Raw genomic sequence first — 19899 nt, 5'->3', positions numbered from 1 at the left:
CCATTCTTGGACCTAATCGAGGAGCAATTTTCTTTTTCAAACTATTTGTTTTGCTCATCCAAATATTAACTAGCCTATTGTGATCAACATCCTAAATCATTGAATGTTCAGTAATAGGTCCACTCTCTAATAAATTCTTTGTTTTGGGCCATTGTCTAAACCATTTGGGCTCTGAATCAAATCAGGTCCTTACACATATAATATTTTGTAATAAACCGTAATCTATTATCCATCTATAACCTGTAATATATAAATTTAGTGAACTTTAAAATATTTTGTCACATAAACTTTTGAAGTCTCACAATTTACTCATTGTTGCTTATTATTTTAATATATATTTTTAAATTAAATTTAGATTATAATCTATATTTAAACCTTCAAATTTTTTTAGAAGAATTTAAAGCCTCAATTAAATCTTGATCTATCATATTTTTTAAATGGTTTGATATATATATATATATAATCATAATAAATGTCTATCAATAATTATTATAATTATTAATTTTATATTTAATTAGACAAAAATAAAAGAGAGAAAAATCATATTTGTTTAAACTTTTTTGTGCATTGCACAAATTAATATAAAAAAAAAATTTAAATTAATCAAAAGAACCAAGAGGATTTCTTTCTACTACATTCATTGCATGTATAAATAAACAAAAAAAAAAACCGTATATAAATTGTGAAAATATATGAATATTATAATTGGAATTGAACAGTAAAATATATAATAAAAATTAAAGGAAAAAAAAAACTTCAAAGTTATAAGACTAAAAGCATATCATGCACAAACAAATTTTTATCAAATTAAAAAATTTCATTATATTATTAAATATTTTAAATAATGAATTTCATATTAACTTTTTAGAAACTATTGGCAATAGACTTTTAATGATAGTATTTTGGGGTAATTACACTCCCCTCTTTTGAGATTTGAAGAAATTAACACTCTCCTCTTTTTTATTTATATTTGTAATGAAATTTTATAAATTTTTATTAGAATCTCTTTATAAAAATTTAATCATTATTAGTAAAAAAAAATAACTAATAAATTTAGAATAAAAATGCAAAATTTATCAATCACCAAAACACTTGCAATGACAAATCTCTCCATAATCTGTTGGAAAAAGAAAAAGAAAATTCATACTTAATGTTTTAAAATACAATTTAATTAAAATTTTAAACTAATGAATTATAATTAAGAAATAAGATCATTTTAGAATTTGACATTAAGAAAAGGGCATATTAGTACACAATATTTTTAATATTAATTCAACAAAACTTGGTCAATCGGATATTAAGAAAAGAAAATGTTTTTTCCCTTCAATTTTGAGGTAGAATGACATTTTCCAAACCGCAAAAGAGAAGAGTATAATTACTCCTAGTATTTTGTAAAAATTTATCAATATATCTTAATTATAACAACTAAGTTGCTCTTTATAATGTACTTATAATGTGTCATTCGACAAAAAAAGAAAAAAAAAGTGTCATATGACAAAAGAAGAAAATTCCAATTGAGAGAGTGATTGCATAATTCCATAATTTAGGCAACGAATTAAACTAAAAATATACTTTAAGGTGCATGTAAGAAAATACATTATATATTATATTATTATAATGCCCTTATAAATTAAAGGAAAACATGTGTTCATTTGACAAGAATTTAAAATAGAAAATTTAAAGAAATTTTCTTGAATTACCAAAATTATAGGTTTTTGTTGACTAATATGATTAGAGTTTGGAAATCAGTGTCTTGCACACAATTGGAATTGGAATTGTAATTAATCATAAGTGTGAGTTAAAGAGGTTTAAAGCATGTGCTGTGTATCCAAGAATTATGTTATTTTGGATATACACAACTATAAGTTTTTTTTTTTTTTAAAACCTTCTCCCCTCTCCCCGTGTGTGTTATAAAAATATTTAGTATTCTAAAAAAACAAAAATTAATCATGTACATTCTAGTTAGCACAATTAGTAAATTTTCTTGTTTTGAATTCATGGATGTAAGATTCTATTTTTATTTACACCAAAATAAAATTAGTGTATTTACTGTATTGTCTTGAATAAAATAAGATCTGTTTGAAATAATATCTTATCTATAAAAAAGAAAAGTAGTAATAAATTATCTTTAAAACTAGTTAACAATATTTATTAGGTCTTACCTACCAAAATGGCCAAACGGTTTTTTTTCTCTCCCCATTAAAGACATATTAAATTCAAAATTTCTAAAATCTTACCAAATGGGAATCTAATTTCTCTAGAATTTAACTAGGGGTGGCAAAATTGGACACGATCCGCGAACTCGACATGATACGACACGAAATTAGCAGGTTATGGGTTGAGACTTAATGGGTTCGTGTCATATTTGGGTTGATTCGATAAACCCGTTTGATAAACGGGTTGGGTTAGGGTTCAATCTATGAAACCCGTTTGACTCGTCTGATCCGTTTAATTAAATGAAAATTTACCAATATACCATTCAAACTATAGGTATATAAACTTATTAGTTGTTGTAGTTTATTTTCTTTGACGTATTGTGATTGATTATTTATGATATTGAGATATGCTTTAATTTTGAATGATTATTTGTGATATAATTACTCATTAGTTTTGAATTTTATATTTAAAATATTTATTTGCTTGTTTTTCCATAAATGTTTTTCTTCATTTTGATAAAATTAGGTAAACAGGTCAACACGACTGACCCGTTTAATAAATGAGTCGTGTTAGGGTTGAGGAATCTTGACCCGTTTAATAAACATGTCGGGTTAGTGTTAACCCATATAGTCGGACACGTATGAGTTGACACGACACGAACCCGACACGCGAACGCGAATACGAATTGCCACCCCTAAATTTAACAACCAAGAATTTGAATTCATCACAATAATCATAAAATTCATAGTAATTAAAAATCTTACCAAATGGGCAAGTTTGGGTGGAAACACTACCTACTCTTATGGTCAATAAGAGAAATAAATTAAACGAAAGTGGTTAAATATTATTGGGCTATAAGGTCATTGTTGTGGGCTTAAAATGACTCAAAAATTATATTTTGTTGAACGGTCCATTGCAACTGTTATTGACTATTTTAATAAATACTCAAATAGTTAGGGTAAAAAAAAAGAGTGTAATTTCAATAACTTAATAATGGAGATATCTTGATAACTTTTAATAAAAATAATAATTAAATTACCTAAAAAGCCTAAAGGATATTAACCTCACTAGAGCAACTCCAATCAATCTCTAACTCTCTTCTTAAATATTTTGTTATAGATAAAGTTCATTGATTTTATTAAAGATAAGGATAAAGTGTTTTTATCCAATTTGGACTAGACATCCATAGTAGATAAAATGTTGTTGTTTACCACTTAAACTCATCAACCAATTTTACCAATATCTGTAACCCATATTTGATAAAATAAAAGTTCCGATACATCGTAGAAAAGATAAGGACAAAGTGTTTTTCCAATTTGGACTAGAAATTATGTAAACAAAACGTTATAAACTCATCAACCAATTTTACTAATTTCCGTAACTCATATATGATACATTTCCCATCTAAATTTATCTTTACCTAACTCCTTTTTCTTTTTTTCTTTTTGGTTATAGAATAAAACACTTTTTAAAAAAAATTAAAAAATAATAATTTTCTTTGACATTGTAGATAAGTTCAGTGAACTACATTTTGTAGATAAAATTTCACTTATTTCCATAACTCATTTTTCTCATAATTTATCTTCATTAATTTTTTTTTTTCTTTTTCTTTTTGATAAGGTAAAATAGCCAATGAGTTTGCAGTGGGCCCCATATCAAGCCCATGGTTTTCACATTACCCAATACAATAGCCACGTCAGAAAATAGTAAAATAAATAATTAAGATTTTATTTTATTTAATTTAATTCCCTGAAGTTCATGTTATCAGATCCAGCACACACTCTTTTCTCCTATAAATAGCACCCTCCGTCTCTTTAGTTTTCCTCTCTCATTCTCTTTCTCTCTAAAAGATATTTTCCCTTCACTTTCTCTCTCTAAAAAAGTCTCTCAGCGATGGCTCCCAATGGCGTTGTTGAAAAGACCGGAGCCGGCTTGATCGTCTCGTTCGGCGAGATGCTCATCGACTTCGTCCCGACCGTGTCCGGCGTGTCGCTCGCCGAGGCACCGGGATTTCTCAAGGCTCCCGGCGGCGCTCCGGCCAACGTGGCGATCGCCGTCTCGAGGCTCGGCGGGAAATCGGCGTTCGTCGGGAAACTCGGCGACGACGAGTTCGGACACATGCTGGCCGGAATTCTGAGGGAAAACGGCGTCGTAGACGAAGGGATCAACTTCGACAAGGGCGCGCGCACGGCGCTCGCGTTCGTGACTCTACGCGCCGACGGAGAGCGCGAGTTCATGTTTTACAGAAACCCTAGCGCCGATATGCTCCTCACTCCCGACGAACTCAATCTTGATCTCATTCGATCCGTAAGCTTCTCTCTCTCTAAATTTTCTTTCTTCTTTCTTTTTCTGTGTGCGCTAATTTTGGGAGGTGGGGGGAGCGAAGATCACGCGCGGTCAAGCGGGTGTGGGTTTTGGAAAATTCTATATTTGGGATCTGCCAGGTCAGCAAAATTATGCATAATGTTGGCTATGGTGGGTCCCACTAGTAGATCTAGGCGGGGATCTCCTTTCTTCCTCTGTTTCTAGATTCTCGCTGCGTTCTCACGTGTTGTCACTTGTAAAACGTGTCATCAATGGCGACCCAAGTGGGTCCTACTCGTGTTTGGATCTCCACAGACACAACAACAATTTTCTATACAGTTGAATTACTAGAGATCTGGTCCAATCTTCGCTAATACTCAAAACTAATTGGTATTTAGAGAATCATATTTAGCGGATGCCATTTTAATAATATATTCAATTTTATAATTTGTTGGACTCGTGATGAAATATATGGACCCAATACATTTTGTTAGATATATGCATGCTATTGTTAAGCCAATTGTGAAATATTCTTGAATTTTAGTCATAAATAAATAAATCTAGGTGAGTTAGGAGTAGTAAATCAAATGAGTCTAGTCGAACAATGAAGTTACAATTTTTTTTTTTTACATAAAACGATGATGAGTTGTGATGTTGTGTAGTGTAGTAGGATGGGATGAACCACGGATGTGACATTGTATGTCGTACTTTTTTTATTTTTATTTTATATAGATTATCTAACATTTGTTTTGTTTTGTTGAAAAAATAAGAAATAACATAATGGGTGACTTTAAATACAAAATAAAATAATTATTATGAATATTTTTTTTATTATGGGGATGATGTGACAATTTTGAACACTTATTAATAAAATGTATAATAATTTTAGCATATTTTTAATGCTTTAAATTTAAATAAAAAAAAAACAATTCAAGATGGCTTAATGTTATAGTGAAGTCACGCGCTCTAAGGAAGAGTGGATTAGTTGGACTCTGGAAACACTGTGACGTGTCGTGAACAGTATATCCATCTTTGACTTCTAGTTGCTTTGGTGAACTTCGTGAGCATGACTTTTGACTGACAATCCACGCGCAGTCACCACTCACGTTTTCACACGCGCTTTCTTTCTTTCTTTAATTTTTGAGCTAAAGTTCATGCCTCTCTTATTGGTCACGCAATTTTTTGTTTTGACTTTTGAGGATATGTTTTGGATCTGTGATTGTGTTTGATTGTGATCCAGATTGAATTGCCTTTTGGGTCTAATTTTGGATAATAAATAAAATAAAATATTTAGTTTCCACCTTGCATGCGAACTTATGCCATTCTAAATTAATACGATCATGTGTCCAAAAGGTAAGATTATACGTTTTTGGAAAAAATAAACAAACTTTTGAAAAATCAGACAAAAAGAGAAAGATCATAAATTTTTGAAAAATCAAACTTTTGGGTCTTTTTATTTTCTTCTGAAATTAAGTTAATTAGCAAGATTATTTTTTGTCTGTCACGCAATACAAAGATCTGAACTTTTGGTTATATAAGGATATAAATATATTGTGGGACCCATGTAGGTGGTTGGTTAATTAAGCACCAAAAAAAGGTTGGTGTTTGGTTATGTGAGTGCATATTTTATGCAATTTTCACAAAACAATGTGAGGGATATATGGTACTCTATTTTTGCTTGTCTTTTAATCCTTTCCTTTCATTCCATGCTCTTTTCTCAATATCATTTTATACAATTTTCTTAATATGCACTCTATTTAGAAAGGCAATATTCTTTTTTTGACAGAAGTGATAGAAAAGGCAATATTCTTTTACTTCGCTTTCTTTGTGTACAATTGGGGAGCATAATAAAATAGTCAATGAATTATAACTTTTTTTTATTAATAGAAAAAGTTAATTAATATCTTAAAGGGATTGGACTATGAAGTATTTTTAAAAAAAATTTATGAAAAAAAAAGGAATTAATTTTTTTAATAATTTTTATAAAAGTAATATTAAGACTTTTTTAAAAATTAATGTTAATAGGCACCCGTTAACAGCCGACAATTTGTCAATTGGTATGGGATACAAGCACCAGATATTGACTCGCTACCTGCCCTTCAATCCTCTTTTTTTTTTTTTTTTCCAATAAAATATGTAGAACAAGCAGTTTTTTATCAGGGTTTACTCTGTTGAGTCCAATTATATCTGTACGTATCTATAGGCTGACGTTTTATAAATAATTATGGTTGGAGTTGATCAAGGTTTATTTTTTTTTTTTTGGGTTGAGAAAAGTCCAATTAATATTAAGTTTCCGATTATTTTTTATAGGCCAAAGTTTTTCACTATGGATCCATAAGCTTGATTGTGGAGCCATGCAGAACAGCACACCTAAAGGCAATGGAGGTGGCCAAAGATGCTGGTCTCCTGCTCTCCTATGACCCCAACCTCCGGCTACCATTGTGGCCATCCCCGGAGGAGGCCCGTGAGCAGATTAAGAGCATTTGGGATAAGGCTGATTTGATCAAAGTTAGTGATGTGGAGCTTGAGTTCCTCACAGGGAGTAACAAGATTGATGACGAATCTGCCATGACACTGTGGCACCCCAACTTGAAGCTCCTCCTTGTCACTCTTGGTGACTTGGGCTGTAGATACTATACCAAGGTGTGTCGGTGTTGGGTCTAATTTAATTTAATTTACTGCTTTATATATTTTGTTCCTATTGAACTTTGGCTGTTAGCTAGTGTCCAAAAAAAAAAAGTTAGATGGACTATTTAGCTTGTTAGCTCTAATAATGGGTAGGTGATACCTTAATGGATGAAGTCATGAAACTTCCACGCGCAAATTGGCGTGTTGGTGGGGGCATGGGAAACTCCGCCTTTAGGTGGAGCTTGGGAATTCTAACTTACTTGGGTTCAGACACTGTAAGAGGGAGGATATGCATTAAGTAAATTATTTATTTATTTATTTTATACGTGGGTCACACCCTACATCATTATTTGTGTTCAAAGTGCATCATATAAATTTCCATTTAGTTTAACTTGAATTGTCAGAACTCTAGTCATACAATACAATGCACACAGGCCCTCATTTTTTAGGTCTTTGTTAGACTTAGATTTTAGTGCTGGTGGTTGGTTTTTGACCAAACCTTTACAGCGTATGAACTCTTGTAATCATGTTACGTGTTTCTGTCATCCCCATATCATTTCCAAATGCTGATCTGATTTTTGCTTTCTTTATAAGATGTCATTTAGCAACAACAATATAAAAATAGTAATGATAACATTACTGGGTGGTATTTTTTTTGGGGGTGATAACTTTACCAATTTAATAAAAAATTAAGCACCAGATAAACTCTGGAGTTGGTTCAACCACTACCTGAATTTCTTCTAATCAATTCAACTTATTTTTTCTCTCTTTTTGGTGAAGATTATAGACAGTCAATCATGGCCTCGGGCCTGGCCACTGCAAATTGCTTTCTTTCTTATCCCTTTCTGTCACCTTTGTTTCCCTTTGTCGTACTGCAAGTGGGGCTGTTTATGATAGTGTCATCTAAAGCTCTTGAAAAATAATGTTATTGTCACCTAACTTTTTGTTTTTGGTGCAAGTTACCTAACTATTTTATTCATAGGCCAACCCCTAACTTGTGAGTTTGACTCTTATTTTCCATCTGTGGGGTTTGGTCTAGCTGAATTCTTGATTTCTAATAATGGGGCTTTGCACTATTTAAATCAAAGCGCGAAGGTTTCTGCGGTCATTATGCAGAATTTTTAAAAATATTTTAATCAAAGTTTTATGTGTTATTTTAATGAACATAAGCATCAATAGGCGGCAATCAAGTTTGATACTCACCTGAGCGTTAGTATGAATTGTTATTGGAAGATTGAAATTATACTAAATTGCTGAACCTGAAACTTATATTTGTCTTTAACACTTGGTGATATCTTTACTTGTTTGAACATAGAACTTCCATGGAGAGGTAGAGGCTTTCCGTGTCAACACAGTGGATACAACTGGTGCTGGAGATTCATTTGTTGGTGCCCTACTCTGCAAGATCGTTGATGACCAATCCATACTAGAAGTAAGTACTCGCTTGTTTAGTAATTGTACATTCAGATGGTGTTTAGCTCCCCTTTTTTTTATTTTTTATGGTGTTACACATTTGCATTCCTTAGATTTGAATTAATTATTTGATGTTTGTGCATGCTTTCTTTCTAAATCAAAGGATCATCTTTAAAATTAGATTTGTTCTTCTTTATACCTGTTTATTATAATCAAACCTACCCTTAATATATGTTTTCCATGCTTTGGTTGCAGGATGAACCAAGATTGAGGGCCGTTCTCAAATTCGCAAATGCATGTGGAGCCATTACAACTACCAAAAAGGGAGCAATCCCTGCCCTTCCAACCGAGTCTGATGCCCTCAGCCTGATTAAAGGAGGAGCTTAAAAGACTTGGTTGTGCTTCATTGTTCCAACCACTTTTTTCTTTGGAGCACTTTTTTTTTTTTTTTTTTTTTTTTTTTTAAATGCGTTTGTAATTTTTGCATAGGATTTTGCTTCTTTTTTTCAGTTCAACTAAAAAGGGTTTGAACCCTCTCATTTTTACTCCTTTTTCCCTGCCTGTAATGATGGGAAGGCTTGTGTTTCGAGGCATTAATAATAAACCTTTTATTAAAGTTCTCTTTTGCTAGTCTTCTTTGCATTGTTTTATTAGTTTATTCATCCAAAAGATGGGATCAAGAGCGTGGTTGACATGCCAGTCATTGCAAATGGCTTATTTTCTATGGACCTTCTAAACAACTTGTTAAAAAAAATTAAAAAAAATTCTAGGTTCGAGGTTAAAAAAAGTGGATTACAATGGGTGAAGGTTTCTCAGGAATATAAGGAGACTGGAGACCCGTGTGTGGCCCCATGAGATGAGTAGAATCTGGGGGCAGATGATATATACATTCAAGAGGGACAGGGTATCTCTAATGAAATTTTAGAGGAAGTATGCGTTGCCATTCATTGCTTCCTTTTTTTTCTAAATCAGATACCACTAGTTTTAGATGTTTGATTTTGACTGGACAGCAAAGACATTGGAGGGACACAATAAATTGCTTTGCAACTTGCAATTCTTGAGATGGACACTATTATTAGATACAAGAAATAATATCTTCTCAATGAAAATCTGAACCTGACCGGATTTGTTTGACTGAGGATAAAAATCTTCTCAAGGAAGATGTGACAATTCAAAAAGAAGCTGATTTCTCAACTTCAATGTCAAACATTTCGTGCCTGGTGCACGCAATTTTTTTATTTTAAATTTTAAGGGAAAGGTGCTACGTGAAAACTTGGTCGATAATCGATTAGAATTAAGGTGGTAAGTTGTGATTAGTGAATAATAAAAGTTGTCAGTGGTGAGGGTGAGTCCATGTGAAAGTGGTATTAGACTTGTCACCCACTAATTAGCCACTTCAATAAGTTGTGAAAAAGTGTGTAAATACATAGTCTAACATTGAAACTTGCTCCATAATGTCTCGGATCAAATGAATAGGTCTTCTTAGAAAATTGGAGCCTTTCTCACAAATGAAACGATGGTGAAAAAAAAATGGATAAGGATGTACACTTCAAAGAAAGTTGACAATTCAAATGCTATAAAACTCAAATTTCTCAATATCATGTTAGCCCCTCCACCAAAAAAATCAATACTAGAAACAAGATTGATTTGTTACATGGTCATTTAGTAGTCATAAATTACATTCTAAATCGGATTCCCTTCTTTATTTGAACTTTAGGGATGTTGGGAGGAGTGTAGGGTAGGGTATTTTATTACAAAACAATGGCTTGTGGATAGCATTCACTAACCTCCATCTGCAAAGAACTCCAAGCTGGCCTACATCTTTCCCACTTTTCCTGCATATGAGCCAGAAATGCCTCTGCCCATTGTTCCTTGCTCCCACCCATGCTTAGATCATAAGGCACCGAAAAACTATTCCAACAAATTACAGAAAAGCCAAAGGATCAACATGTTGCTTATGAATGCATCATAATAGTAGCTATTACTATCATAATCATCATTAAGAACTATCACCTTGATGTATCTACCTAACATTAACCAACCCCAAAGTTTGAACTACAAATCATTATCATCATAGTCATATTTACACTATACATGCACTAACTAAACATTACTCTCTTTCTCCCTAAACCGATAACTTGCCTTTCACAGCTGTAGACATCTTCCATTCTAGTTAGATCAGATTTCTACCAACTAAAATGATTAGAAAAAATCTAGTGGACTTTTACCTCAGCAGTTCTTCCAGCTGAGATACTTTACTGGGGGCAGCATTCCTGCAAAAATTTAAACCTCAACATCAACACACCATATGTCTATTTAATTAAATTAAACTGTACTTTTTTGGTTTTGTAGGAATAAAGAAAAATTATACAGTAGATGTAATAATGCATTTGACAGGAAGACTACTTTTTTTGGTTTTGTGATGATGCATTGCCAAGTTTCTCCCCATGGGTGCCAGGAATTTATTTTCTCCAACTCTCCAACCACTACCTTGACTTTCTCTCTTAGAACGATCTTATTGATAATAATTTAGGATAATTTTTTGGAATTCTTGCAACCACAAAAAAAAAAAAAACTGTTTTACTGTGCAGCATGTAATGTTAGCAGTACCAAGACTAACCAGAGAGAAAGAAAGGAAAAAAAGAATATGTACCCCAAGCAGACCATCGACTATCTAGTAGTGACCAATAGAAATCATCCATCAAGTTGCAGCAGGACGCAATATTAGACTTGATTATTATTTATAATAACAAATATGAGACTTGAATTGGGAACAACAAACCTGCAGACTAACATTTTGAAGATACGAAGAGACTTGGTGGAAAGATTATATATAGCATTGGCAATGTGCTCCGTGCTGAACAAGTACACTACTGGATAACCAAGAAGCCATCTGAAGTAAATCAGTTAACCAGGGTCACTTTATATAATAAGATGGAACTAACCAAGCGGCCAATGAAATGATACTAGCATGTAGCATATATTATGATTAATCCTCAAGGAGAAAGACAATCATATGAGTTTATCTTTTGAGGATATAAGAATTTAGCAAACTGGTCTTACAAAGTTTTTTGAAAATTAATAAGTTTATTATAAGTCTATTCTTTGGAACATTCCCCAGAATGTTGGTAATTTCAGTCACTTTCTCAACATTTGAAAGGGATAATTACTTCATAGACATTTAATGATGTAGCTATTTCAACCTAAAAAAGCACAAAAACTTTTAGATCAAGAAACTTTTAGTGTACAAAGTTGCACTAGTAATACATATGCATATAATATATTAGATCAAGAAACTAACTCAGAATAAAAACAAAAGAGCAATTTTGCTTGAAAAGACTCTTAACCTCTTATATCTTAGTTTGCCTTCTAATTTTCTACTGATTACAAAAAGATTTTTTTTACTAAATAATTTTAGCAACATAAAACAGACACACACACACACACACACACCAAAAATAAATAAAAATAAAAAGAAGTAAAATATAAGTCAGCCACTTGTTAGTGCATTTACTTCTTATGCCTCTACAAGATATCCAGATTTGCATTCTGGACAGAAATCCCTTTTCTAGAAACTTGCACATAATTCCGAGGAAAAAAATCTTACACCAATGATCCTAAATGGTGAAATTACAAGCAGAAACAGTGGGATGAAGGTTTCCTTGAACCATCAATCTATAACTTCTTGCTGGTTTGTCATATTTCTCATGTCCTTTTGAATATTAAAGAAACATTTTAGAGAGTGATAAATAGTTAGAGCCAAACTTCTAAATTTCGGACTCATAAGGTCTTCTCTCCATATAAATTTGCGTTCATCCCAACAGATAAGTTGAAAAAAAATATAATGTTGTGAACTACCAGCATGTTTTAAGGTATGTACACTTGATTCCAGCAAACGCTTCTCCCAATGAGTAGAAAGTAATGTTAAATGGTGTATTTGAAGCTCATGCCCAATTTAAGCATTCTTGAAAATAACAGCATGAATGGGGTAGTCCAAAAATATTAAGACCAACTTTTCAAGCCAAATTAACTATTCAACTAGGAAGCACGGACACCTCATTTGGGCTGCCACGTCCAACACCTCTGGGACACAGCTGTAGGCATGTCCCAGCCCCCCTTTTTTTTTTTCGAAATATGATGGGACAAGGCTGGGGTGTATTTTAGTTTTTGGATTTTTTTTTTAATATTATTATATCCATTATTTCCCTTAAATTGATATATGTTTAACAATATATGAAAAATAAATGCTTAACAGATATATAAAAAAATATAAATAAAATAATAATTAATTAATATACGTATCCCTGCCGTGTAGTATCTGTGTCCTTGCTTCCTAGCTATTCAACCACAAAGGGGCCAGCAATGCAACTGTCTGAGTAGTTTAGGTAACACAGTCTGTACAATTTATATAAGAATTTGGGGTACATTCACTTGACATTTAGAATTCCCCTAACATCACAAGCAATTCCTACTGTCAATAAAACTAAACCCACCCAGCCGCTTCATAAAAGCTGGGAATATCAATTATTTTCAACAGGAAATTATTAAATTAGGGGCCGCTTCACAATCAATCCATGTATATCACACGTGCATAAATGCCAAGGCAGGCAATGGCCCCCAAAGATTTCCAAAATAACATAATTTTTTTCTTTGCAATAAGAATCTCCTGATTCTCCACTGCCAATCAAATGACGCCACTTATACAAATTATAATATTCAAATTGAGAGTTGGAATTAACTTTTACTTGGGCCAAAGACCAAAAATTTAATTGATTGACCAATGTGGGTAAAACATTTTTTAACACATTTGTAAAATATTCGTATTGAAGCTGAGTTTGAAATATGTAGTTCCACCCATCCTCATCACAAGAAGGATTTATGCATGTACTATAAAAGTGAGTTTAAAAAGTTACCCATTTAAAGTTGGCACAGTGACCAGTGTATCCTGCATGCAGCTACTAAGATCAATAAATTCAGAAGACTGAGAAGTGACAAGCTCATGGGTAGAAGATGTGGCATCACCCATAGATCCTGTCCTGTGACATGGCAAGAGATCATCTTTTATTCCATCTTGAGGAAATAGCGTAGAGAAAAACTTCAGAATTGATATAAGCTGCATTCCTACTGGGCTATTTTCTGCTTGTGTTATCATCTGTAACAAAGATGAGAAGAGGGCCTTCACCAAAGAGGAAAAGGAGAGAATATCTGATATTGAAGGTAGAGATTATGAAACATGTACCCTACAATAGGAACCAACCTTGGGAGGGTCATGTTCAAGGTCCACAAAAAGCAGAGGTGCTTCTAAGCTCAAGCTTGACCTAACATACTCAGAAAGCCCTTTCACATGAATTAGATATATCATATCTTCTATTACCATTACTTTCAGATGCTCAAAAATGGGTGACTGCTGCATGTGTATATTCAAAACAAAGTATATTAATTATTAACAAACAAGATCCTCCTACTAAATAAAAGGAAAGAAGAACATGAGCATTCCATCTAACAAAATTCCACCTATCTGAACTATGTTATGATTAAAGAAAAAGTTTTCCAACCAAAACTGTGACTCCATTCTGATACAAATTTTATGGGGCAGAAAGAGAGTTAAAAGAGGCATGTGAAATTATATAAAACCAGAAAACAACTTTGCTTACCAATCCAATCAAGCACAAGTCGATATGGAGACCCAAATTGAGTTTAGTTTGATCAATTTCTGGAGGCCATGTCACAGACTCCCCAATCCCCATCTCCCCCCCTCCCCCTTCTTTTCGCCCCTGCTATGTGCATTCCTCTCTCTCTCTCTCTCTCAAACATGAAAAGAAGGGGAAAAATATTTTTTCTTATTAGTAAATTATATATGCGCTCAATGGGTTTTGAACCCACAATCTCACTCTTGCCATTTGAACCAAAGCTCAATGGCAGAATGAACTTGTTTTTGATTGACTGCCTTTTTTTTTTTGGATAGGCAGAGGGGGTTAAGTTCAATCCCCAGTACCCAGGCACCACACAAAAGATGTGAGAACCATAGGGATATCCCTCAAACCCTTATTGATTGCCACATTTTCCTTAAAGAAGCACATTCCCCTTCCTCCTGTGACAAGGGAAAATAACAAAGAAAAACTTGAGAATGTCCATTTTGTCCTCTGGCATCTTAAAGATCTTTGTAGCTAATAACAAGGATTTTATAGGTAGCATCCCTTATGACACCAATCAGATATCATAGGTTACAGGTGTAACACGCTGAAGAATTACCTGAATATACTATATGCTCTCATTTATGATTACATGTTATTTAGCGAGTTTCGCTGCAAGCTGAGAACAAGAGATCCATAGAAAAGGGAAAAAAAGTTTGAAGAATGACTCAGCAGAGTCAGCACTTGCTTCTGAGCAGTGACAAAAAAGATTTGAAAGTATGCAAAATGGTATCACCAGGAGTCCTCTGTGTAAGTGGCTGTAGAAAAGGACCATTTTCCTTAAGTTCTCACTAGTTAAGAAATTTGAGGGGGGCTCCGATCACTATTGTTTACTTTGAGATAGGATCCAGTCTTGTAATTGGGACATTTTTCTAAATCATAATTTCTTCTTTCCATGTTGACAAATCATCCCCACGTGTACCTCCATACAAACAACTCAAATAAAAATAGTACAAGTTCAATATGCTGGTACTTGATTCAGCACAGCACCAAAATTGATTTCAGAGTGCACAAATAAAAAGATGTCCAACGCAAGGAAACACAATCAGTTTATGTTAGATCTAAGACATCAGAATACAACACAGAACTTTGAGATATAATGACATATGACTCATAAAATTAAACTAATATTCAAACAAAAAATTGTAAGTTCTGCAATTGATGATTAATTGAGAAAGAATTACAAATGAATCAATGAAATTCAAAGCAGTGGCAGTAACTAGCAACACCAAGGCAGAATTTACCAACAAAAAGTATTGAGTACAACCTCTTGAATAAGTTTAATAAGTGCACATAGTCGTTCCTGCAGTTCAGGCATCTTTCCACCATAGTCTATCATTACAACCGGCCTCATTCCTGTACATAATGCCAGTATGTCTGCAAGAAGTATTCCAAAATCACAATTCAAACGGCACAAAAAGAAATCACTCAAAATTGCATTTACCCTCTAATTAAAACCAAACAAGAAAAATAAATGTAAGGAAAGGAGCAAGTTCTACAAGCTTCAGCAATAACAGCATACAAGAGAATGAGTCATAAGCTTCTACACATGAAAATTATCAGTGTATCAAACGTAATAGCATCGCAGACTCGCTGCACACCATATTGACTTGATCACAAATAACAATTCACCTTAATGGGACAGAACATCCATCAAAAAGGAAAAGAAACTAAAATTTTGGATCATAAGTCATGTTTAGTTCTGAAAAAGTTCTAGCATTTTCATTTCCCGGAAAAATGATAAATTTCTTAACCAACCACACATTTTCACATTAATTCTCCATTTCATTTCCCAATAAATGATAGCAGAAACTACAAACATATTCAATAACCAAACACAGCCTTTTCCAACAACTTGAACTATTAGGAAAAGTCACACCACAACATAATTTAGTAAGAATCAACTAAAATGCCATATGGGGTTAAATGGGGTTCCATATTTTTCAAGTTAAAACAAAATAAGGTGTGAATTTCACTATTCAAACAAATAATATCAAAACCCAAAACCGAAATGGAAGTCTCAAAATTGAAAAAGACACAAAATTAATAAAACCCAGAAAGCAAAACAATATAATAACTAAGAAAAATGAATGTCTTAGGTGAAATAAAGCAAAAAAGAAATTATCAAAGTAATGAGGAATTTGAAGAAAAACACAAAGACTGAAGTGAATAGAAAACGGACCTATTTCAAGTCGGCGCCTAGATTGAGATTTGAGGCGCCATTTGATGAGAGAAAGAGAAGAGTCCAACACTTTGAGTGCTTCATCCAATTCTGCTACCTCCATTCTCTACTCACTCTCTCTCAGCTAAGAACACAATAAACAATAAAAATTCTGTCTTTCGTTTTTGTTTTCTTCAGAGCAATGATATAAAACTTTGTTTTATTTTTGTTTTCTACAAATCACGAGCAATTTTTTTTTTTTTTTTTGTATGTTCATCTGAGATTGATTTACAGTGGCCATTTTTATTAGTGAAATTAGTTTCTAAATTTCCAAATAGATACGTAAATTAAAATATTTTTTTGAGAAGTAATTAAATTTTAATTTTAGATATTGACGGTAGAGTTTTTTTTTAAAAATACTCCACGAGTCCATGTGATATCCCGTAATTTTCTATAAATTATTTGTTAACTGTGAGATAAAATAATAAAAACTATTTTATGTTAAAAAAAGATGTAAAAAGCTTACCCAAATGTAGAGGTATAAAGGTATAATCCCAACACCAAAGGATCTTTAAAGCATCTATTCTAAACTATATTTAATTAAAATATTAAAAAATTTTAATTCTTTGTAATTGTTTCTTTTTATTCACATGCTACAAGCACTATTTACCCTTTTTATCTATCTTAGAACATGTTTAAAAAATATATATACAAAATGAACGGTGCTCATATAAATTTCATAATTACCATAAATTTGGATGAGTTTTGCACAATTTTGCCTATGTTGATATGGATGGTTTTGTGGTTAGTTGGACACTATTTTGCACAAACTGATACGGCTACTCTAGCTCAATTAAAGTATCCACAAAAGAGAGCTAATAAATTTAGCTTTTAAGTTTTAACACATTAAAAACATACTTTATCTATTTTAACATTCACTTTATAATGCACTCAATATTAAAATTTTTTTTTTTACTACTTTATTTAAATATTTTTTTTATTTTCCCTCTATATTTTTTTCTCTCTCTTTTTATCAGTGTGTCTCTCTCTTCTCTGAAGCAATCCACCCAACAAACTTACATCTTTCTTCTCAACCCAGCAAACCCACACCCATATCCACTCCCACTACCAGACACCGTCAGCCACCAAAAAAAAAAAACCACCGCCACCCCCCACAACCCACTAGCTACAAAACCCACTCAACCACCAACACAGCCAAAACAACCATTGTCGGTGTCACCACCACCCATAACCACAACCCCGAACTACCAAAATCACAAACCCAAACCCATAATCGCATCTATTAAGAAGAAGCCTAAAACTAAACGTGAAGGTGAATTGAAGAAGGGTAAAGCAGGATTGAAGAAAGGAAGTAAATCTGATTTAAAGACAAGTAATGCACATATAGAGCATTAGAAGAAACTTAAGATGTGGCTGAAGAGGCTACTTGAAGCATTAAGTAGCTAAGTGACATGTGCACTGCACGTGAGTGAAGTTGGTTAGTTAAGTAGTTAGAGGGAGTGACACGTGGCTTAATTTTATTGGAGGAGCTTTATTAGGAAATCTATTAGGAGTTGGTTAGAGTTTTTCCCACTCATTTCTGATTTGTAACTGCTGTACAAATACAAGCTTTGTACGTATATTAGGCAGGTTTTGTAATTCATATTCTCAGAGCAATAAGAATTTTTCTTTCTTCTCTCTGAATTTTCTCTCTCAGTTTCTCAAGCTTTCTTGAACTTTCTACAATTTTCTTTCTTGATCTGAGATTTCTTTTTTAGCTTGTGAATTTTAACATGGTATCAGAGCACTAATCAGGATTAGATCAGTTTGTTTTCTGTTTTTTTTCGTTTAATCATGTTTGGATTCTCTGAGATTACATCTAATCTTCTTCAAGGTTCGAAGCTCCATCAATGGCGACCACTGAAGAAACTTCAAATAGTCCATCCTCAAACAATCAAGCTTCCACAGCTGCGAATGGTGACTCTGTGATTCCATTCTATCTCAGTAGCAGTGATAACAATACTATTCAACTTGTTTCTTAGAAGTTGATTGGAGGCAAGAATTACTTTCCATGGGCGAGATCAATGATCATCGCACTCATTTCTAGGCACAAGACTAGGTTTGTTGATGGCACCATACCAGAACCAAGTCCAGATTCACCACAATTTATTTTGTGAACTCGGTGTAACATGACATTGCTTAGTTGGATTATCATTTCAGTCTCACCAAACATTGCTTCTAGCATTATGTATACTGACAATGCTAGAGCAATTTGGCCTGATCTTCGCCACAGGTTTTCTAAAAAAAGTGGCCCTAGAATTTTTGAACTTCAGAAGGAATCAGCTTATCTTGTTCAAGGGCAATTGTCTGTGGAAGATTATTACACAAAGTTTAAGGCTTTGGTTGATGAATTGGCTAATTATCAGACTATGCCTATGTGTAAGTGTCCCTGCACTTGTGGAGCTCAAAGAACTACCTCAGATCTTCATGATCGCGATCACGTGATGAGGTTCCTGATGGGACTGAATGACTCCTATTCAGCTACCAGGGGTCAAATCTTGTTGTATGAGCCTTTACCTGACATTAACAGAGTTCTTTCCTTGATCTTGCAAGTAAGGCTGGCCCTAGACATTTTGGGGCCTTAGGCGAGAACTAAAAATGGGGCATTTTTTATACTTATATATTAATTAAATTAATATTTATTTAATATTTTTATATTATAATATATTTCATTTAAAATATATTTTTTTTGCCTTTTGAGATGCAAATTGACTAATTAAATTTTTGTATTTAAGTTTTTCTAACATTTCTAATCAAACAATATATTTATAAAGACTAAAATAAAAAATAACTTTCAAGTGTAGAGTAAATGAGAAATAGAACCCGATTTATATAAAAAAAATATTGTTGTAGTTTCACCGAACAATTACAAGTTTTTAGCAATTTCAACCTGCATAAATAAAGACTTATTCAATATATTATCACTAACTAAAATATATATATATAAAAACACAAGATTAAAATTTTAAAAAAAATTTAAGCACAAGCATAACAAAAATTTAAGCACAGCCATAACACAAGGCTCATTAATAAGACCCACCTAAAAAAAAAAACACAAAACAAATCATATCTAATATCTAAAACCAAAAAAAAAAAAAAAGTTTTTTTTTTTTAAAAAAAAAGGCCCAAACAAAGTGAAACACATCCAGGCAGAGGAAGGTGGCCCAATTTTTTTTATCTTAAGTTACTTAAGTCCAAGCAAATAAAACGTGTGGTGTCGAAGCCAAGCACCCATTCATCAAAAAAAAAGAAGCCAAGCGCTGAAGCCTGAAGTGCCCAAATAGAAATAGTACGTAACCTGATAGTAGAGTCGTAGACCAGAGATGAGACTTGAGAGAACTCAAAACCCAGAGGGGCTGGAGGTGAAAAGCAGAGAGAAAGAGGCAGGCAGAGGGATTTAAGGGAACAGTAAAACTAAAAATTTTAGGGATTTGAGATGTCTTATTTGTTTTGATTTGTGATTGTTTTGTGGTTAATTTCTTA

The 19899-nt window shown here is 33.0% G+C and overlaps 2 protein-coding genes across 5 annotated transcripts; one reads left to right on the top strand and one right to left on the bottom strand.

Moving 5' to 3' along the window:
• The first annotated feature begins 3936 nt into the window (after positions 1–3936).
• LOC142630431 (fructokinase-2) lies at positions 3937–9123 on the top strand. The gene is made up of 4 exons (XM_075804428.1): positions 3937–4464; positions 6772–7104; positions 8405–8521; positions 8758–9123. Exons 1-4 carry the CDS (start codon positions 4051–4053, stop codon positions 8887–8889), a joined length of 996 nt encoding a protein of 331 aa, XP_075660543.1. The 5' UTR covers positions 3937–4050; the 3' UTR covers positions 8890–9123.
• Positions 9124–10050: 927 nt separating this feature from the next.
• On the bottom strand, positions 10051–16651 carry LOC142630600 (uncharacterized). Of its 4 annotated transcripts, XR_012843356.1 has the most exons (8): positions 16378–16651; positions 15463–15572; positions 13760–13909; positions 13416–13654; positions 11297–11395; positions 10909–11052; positions 10731–10775; positions 10249–10413 (listed from the first exon to the last, which is right to left on the bottom strand). XR_012843356.1 is itself a non-coding variant. In XM_075804619.1 (7 exons), exons 1-7 carry the CDS (start codon positions 16478–16480, stop codon positions 10254–10256), a joined length of 918 nt encoding a protein of 305 aa, XP_075660734.1. In that variant the 5' UTR covers positions 16481–16651; the 3' UTR covers positions 10051–10253. The 4 variants fall into 4 exon arrangements, 3 of the variants coding, with proteins under 3 accessions (XP_075660734.1, XP_075660736.1, XP_075660735.1); XM_075804619.1 differs by lacking the exon at positions 10909–11052 and having other exon boundaries at positions 10051–10413; positions 11285–11395; XM_075804621.1 differs by lacking the exon at positions 10909–11052 and having other exon boundaries at positions 10051–10413.
• Positions 16652–19899: the final 3248 nt, after the last annotated feature.

Source organism: Castanea sativa, chromosome 4, assembly GCF_040712315.1.
Source record: "Castanea sativa cultivar Marrone di Chiusa Pesio chromosome 4, ASM4071231v1".
Classification (NCBI taxonomy): Eukaryota; Viridiplantae; Streptophyta; class Magnoliopsida; order Fagales; family Fagaceae; genus Castanea; species Castanea sativa.
The sequence above is the reverse complement of the archived record's forward strand: the minus strand, read 5'-3'. Positions and strand labels throughout refer to the sequence as shown.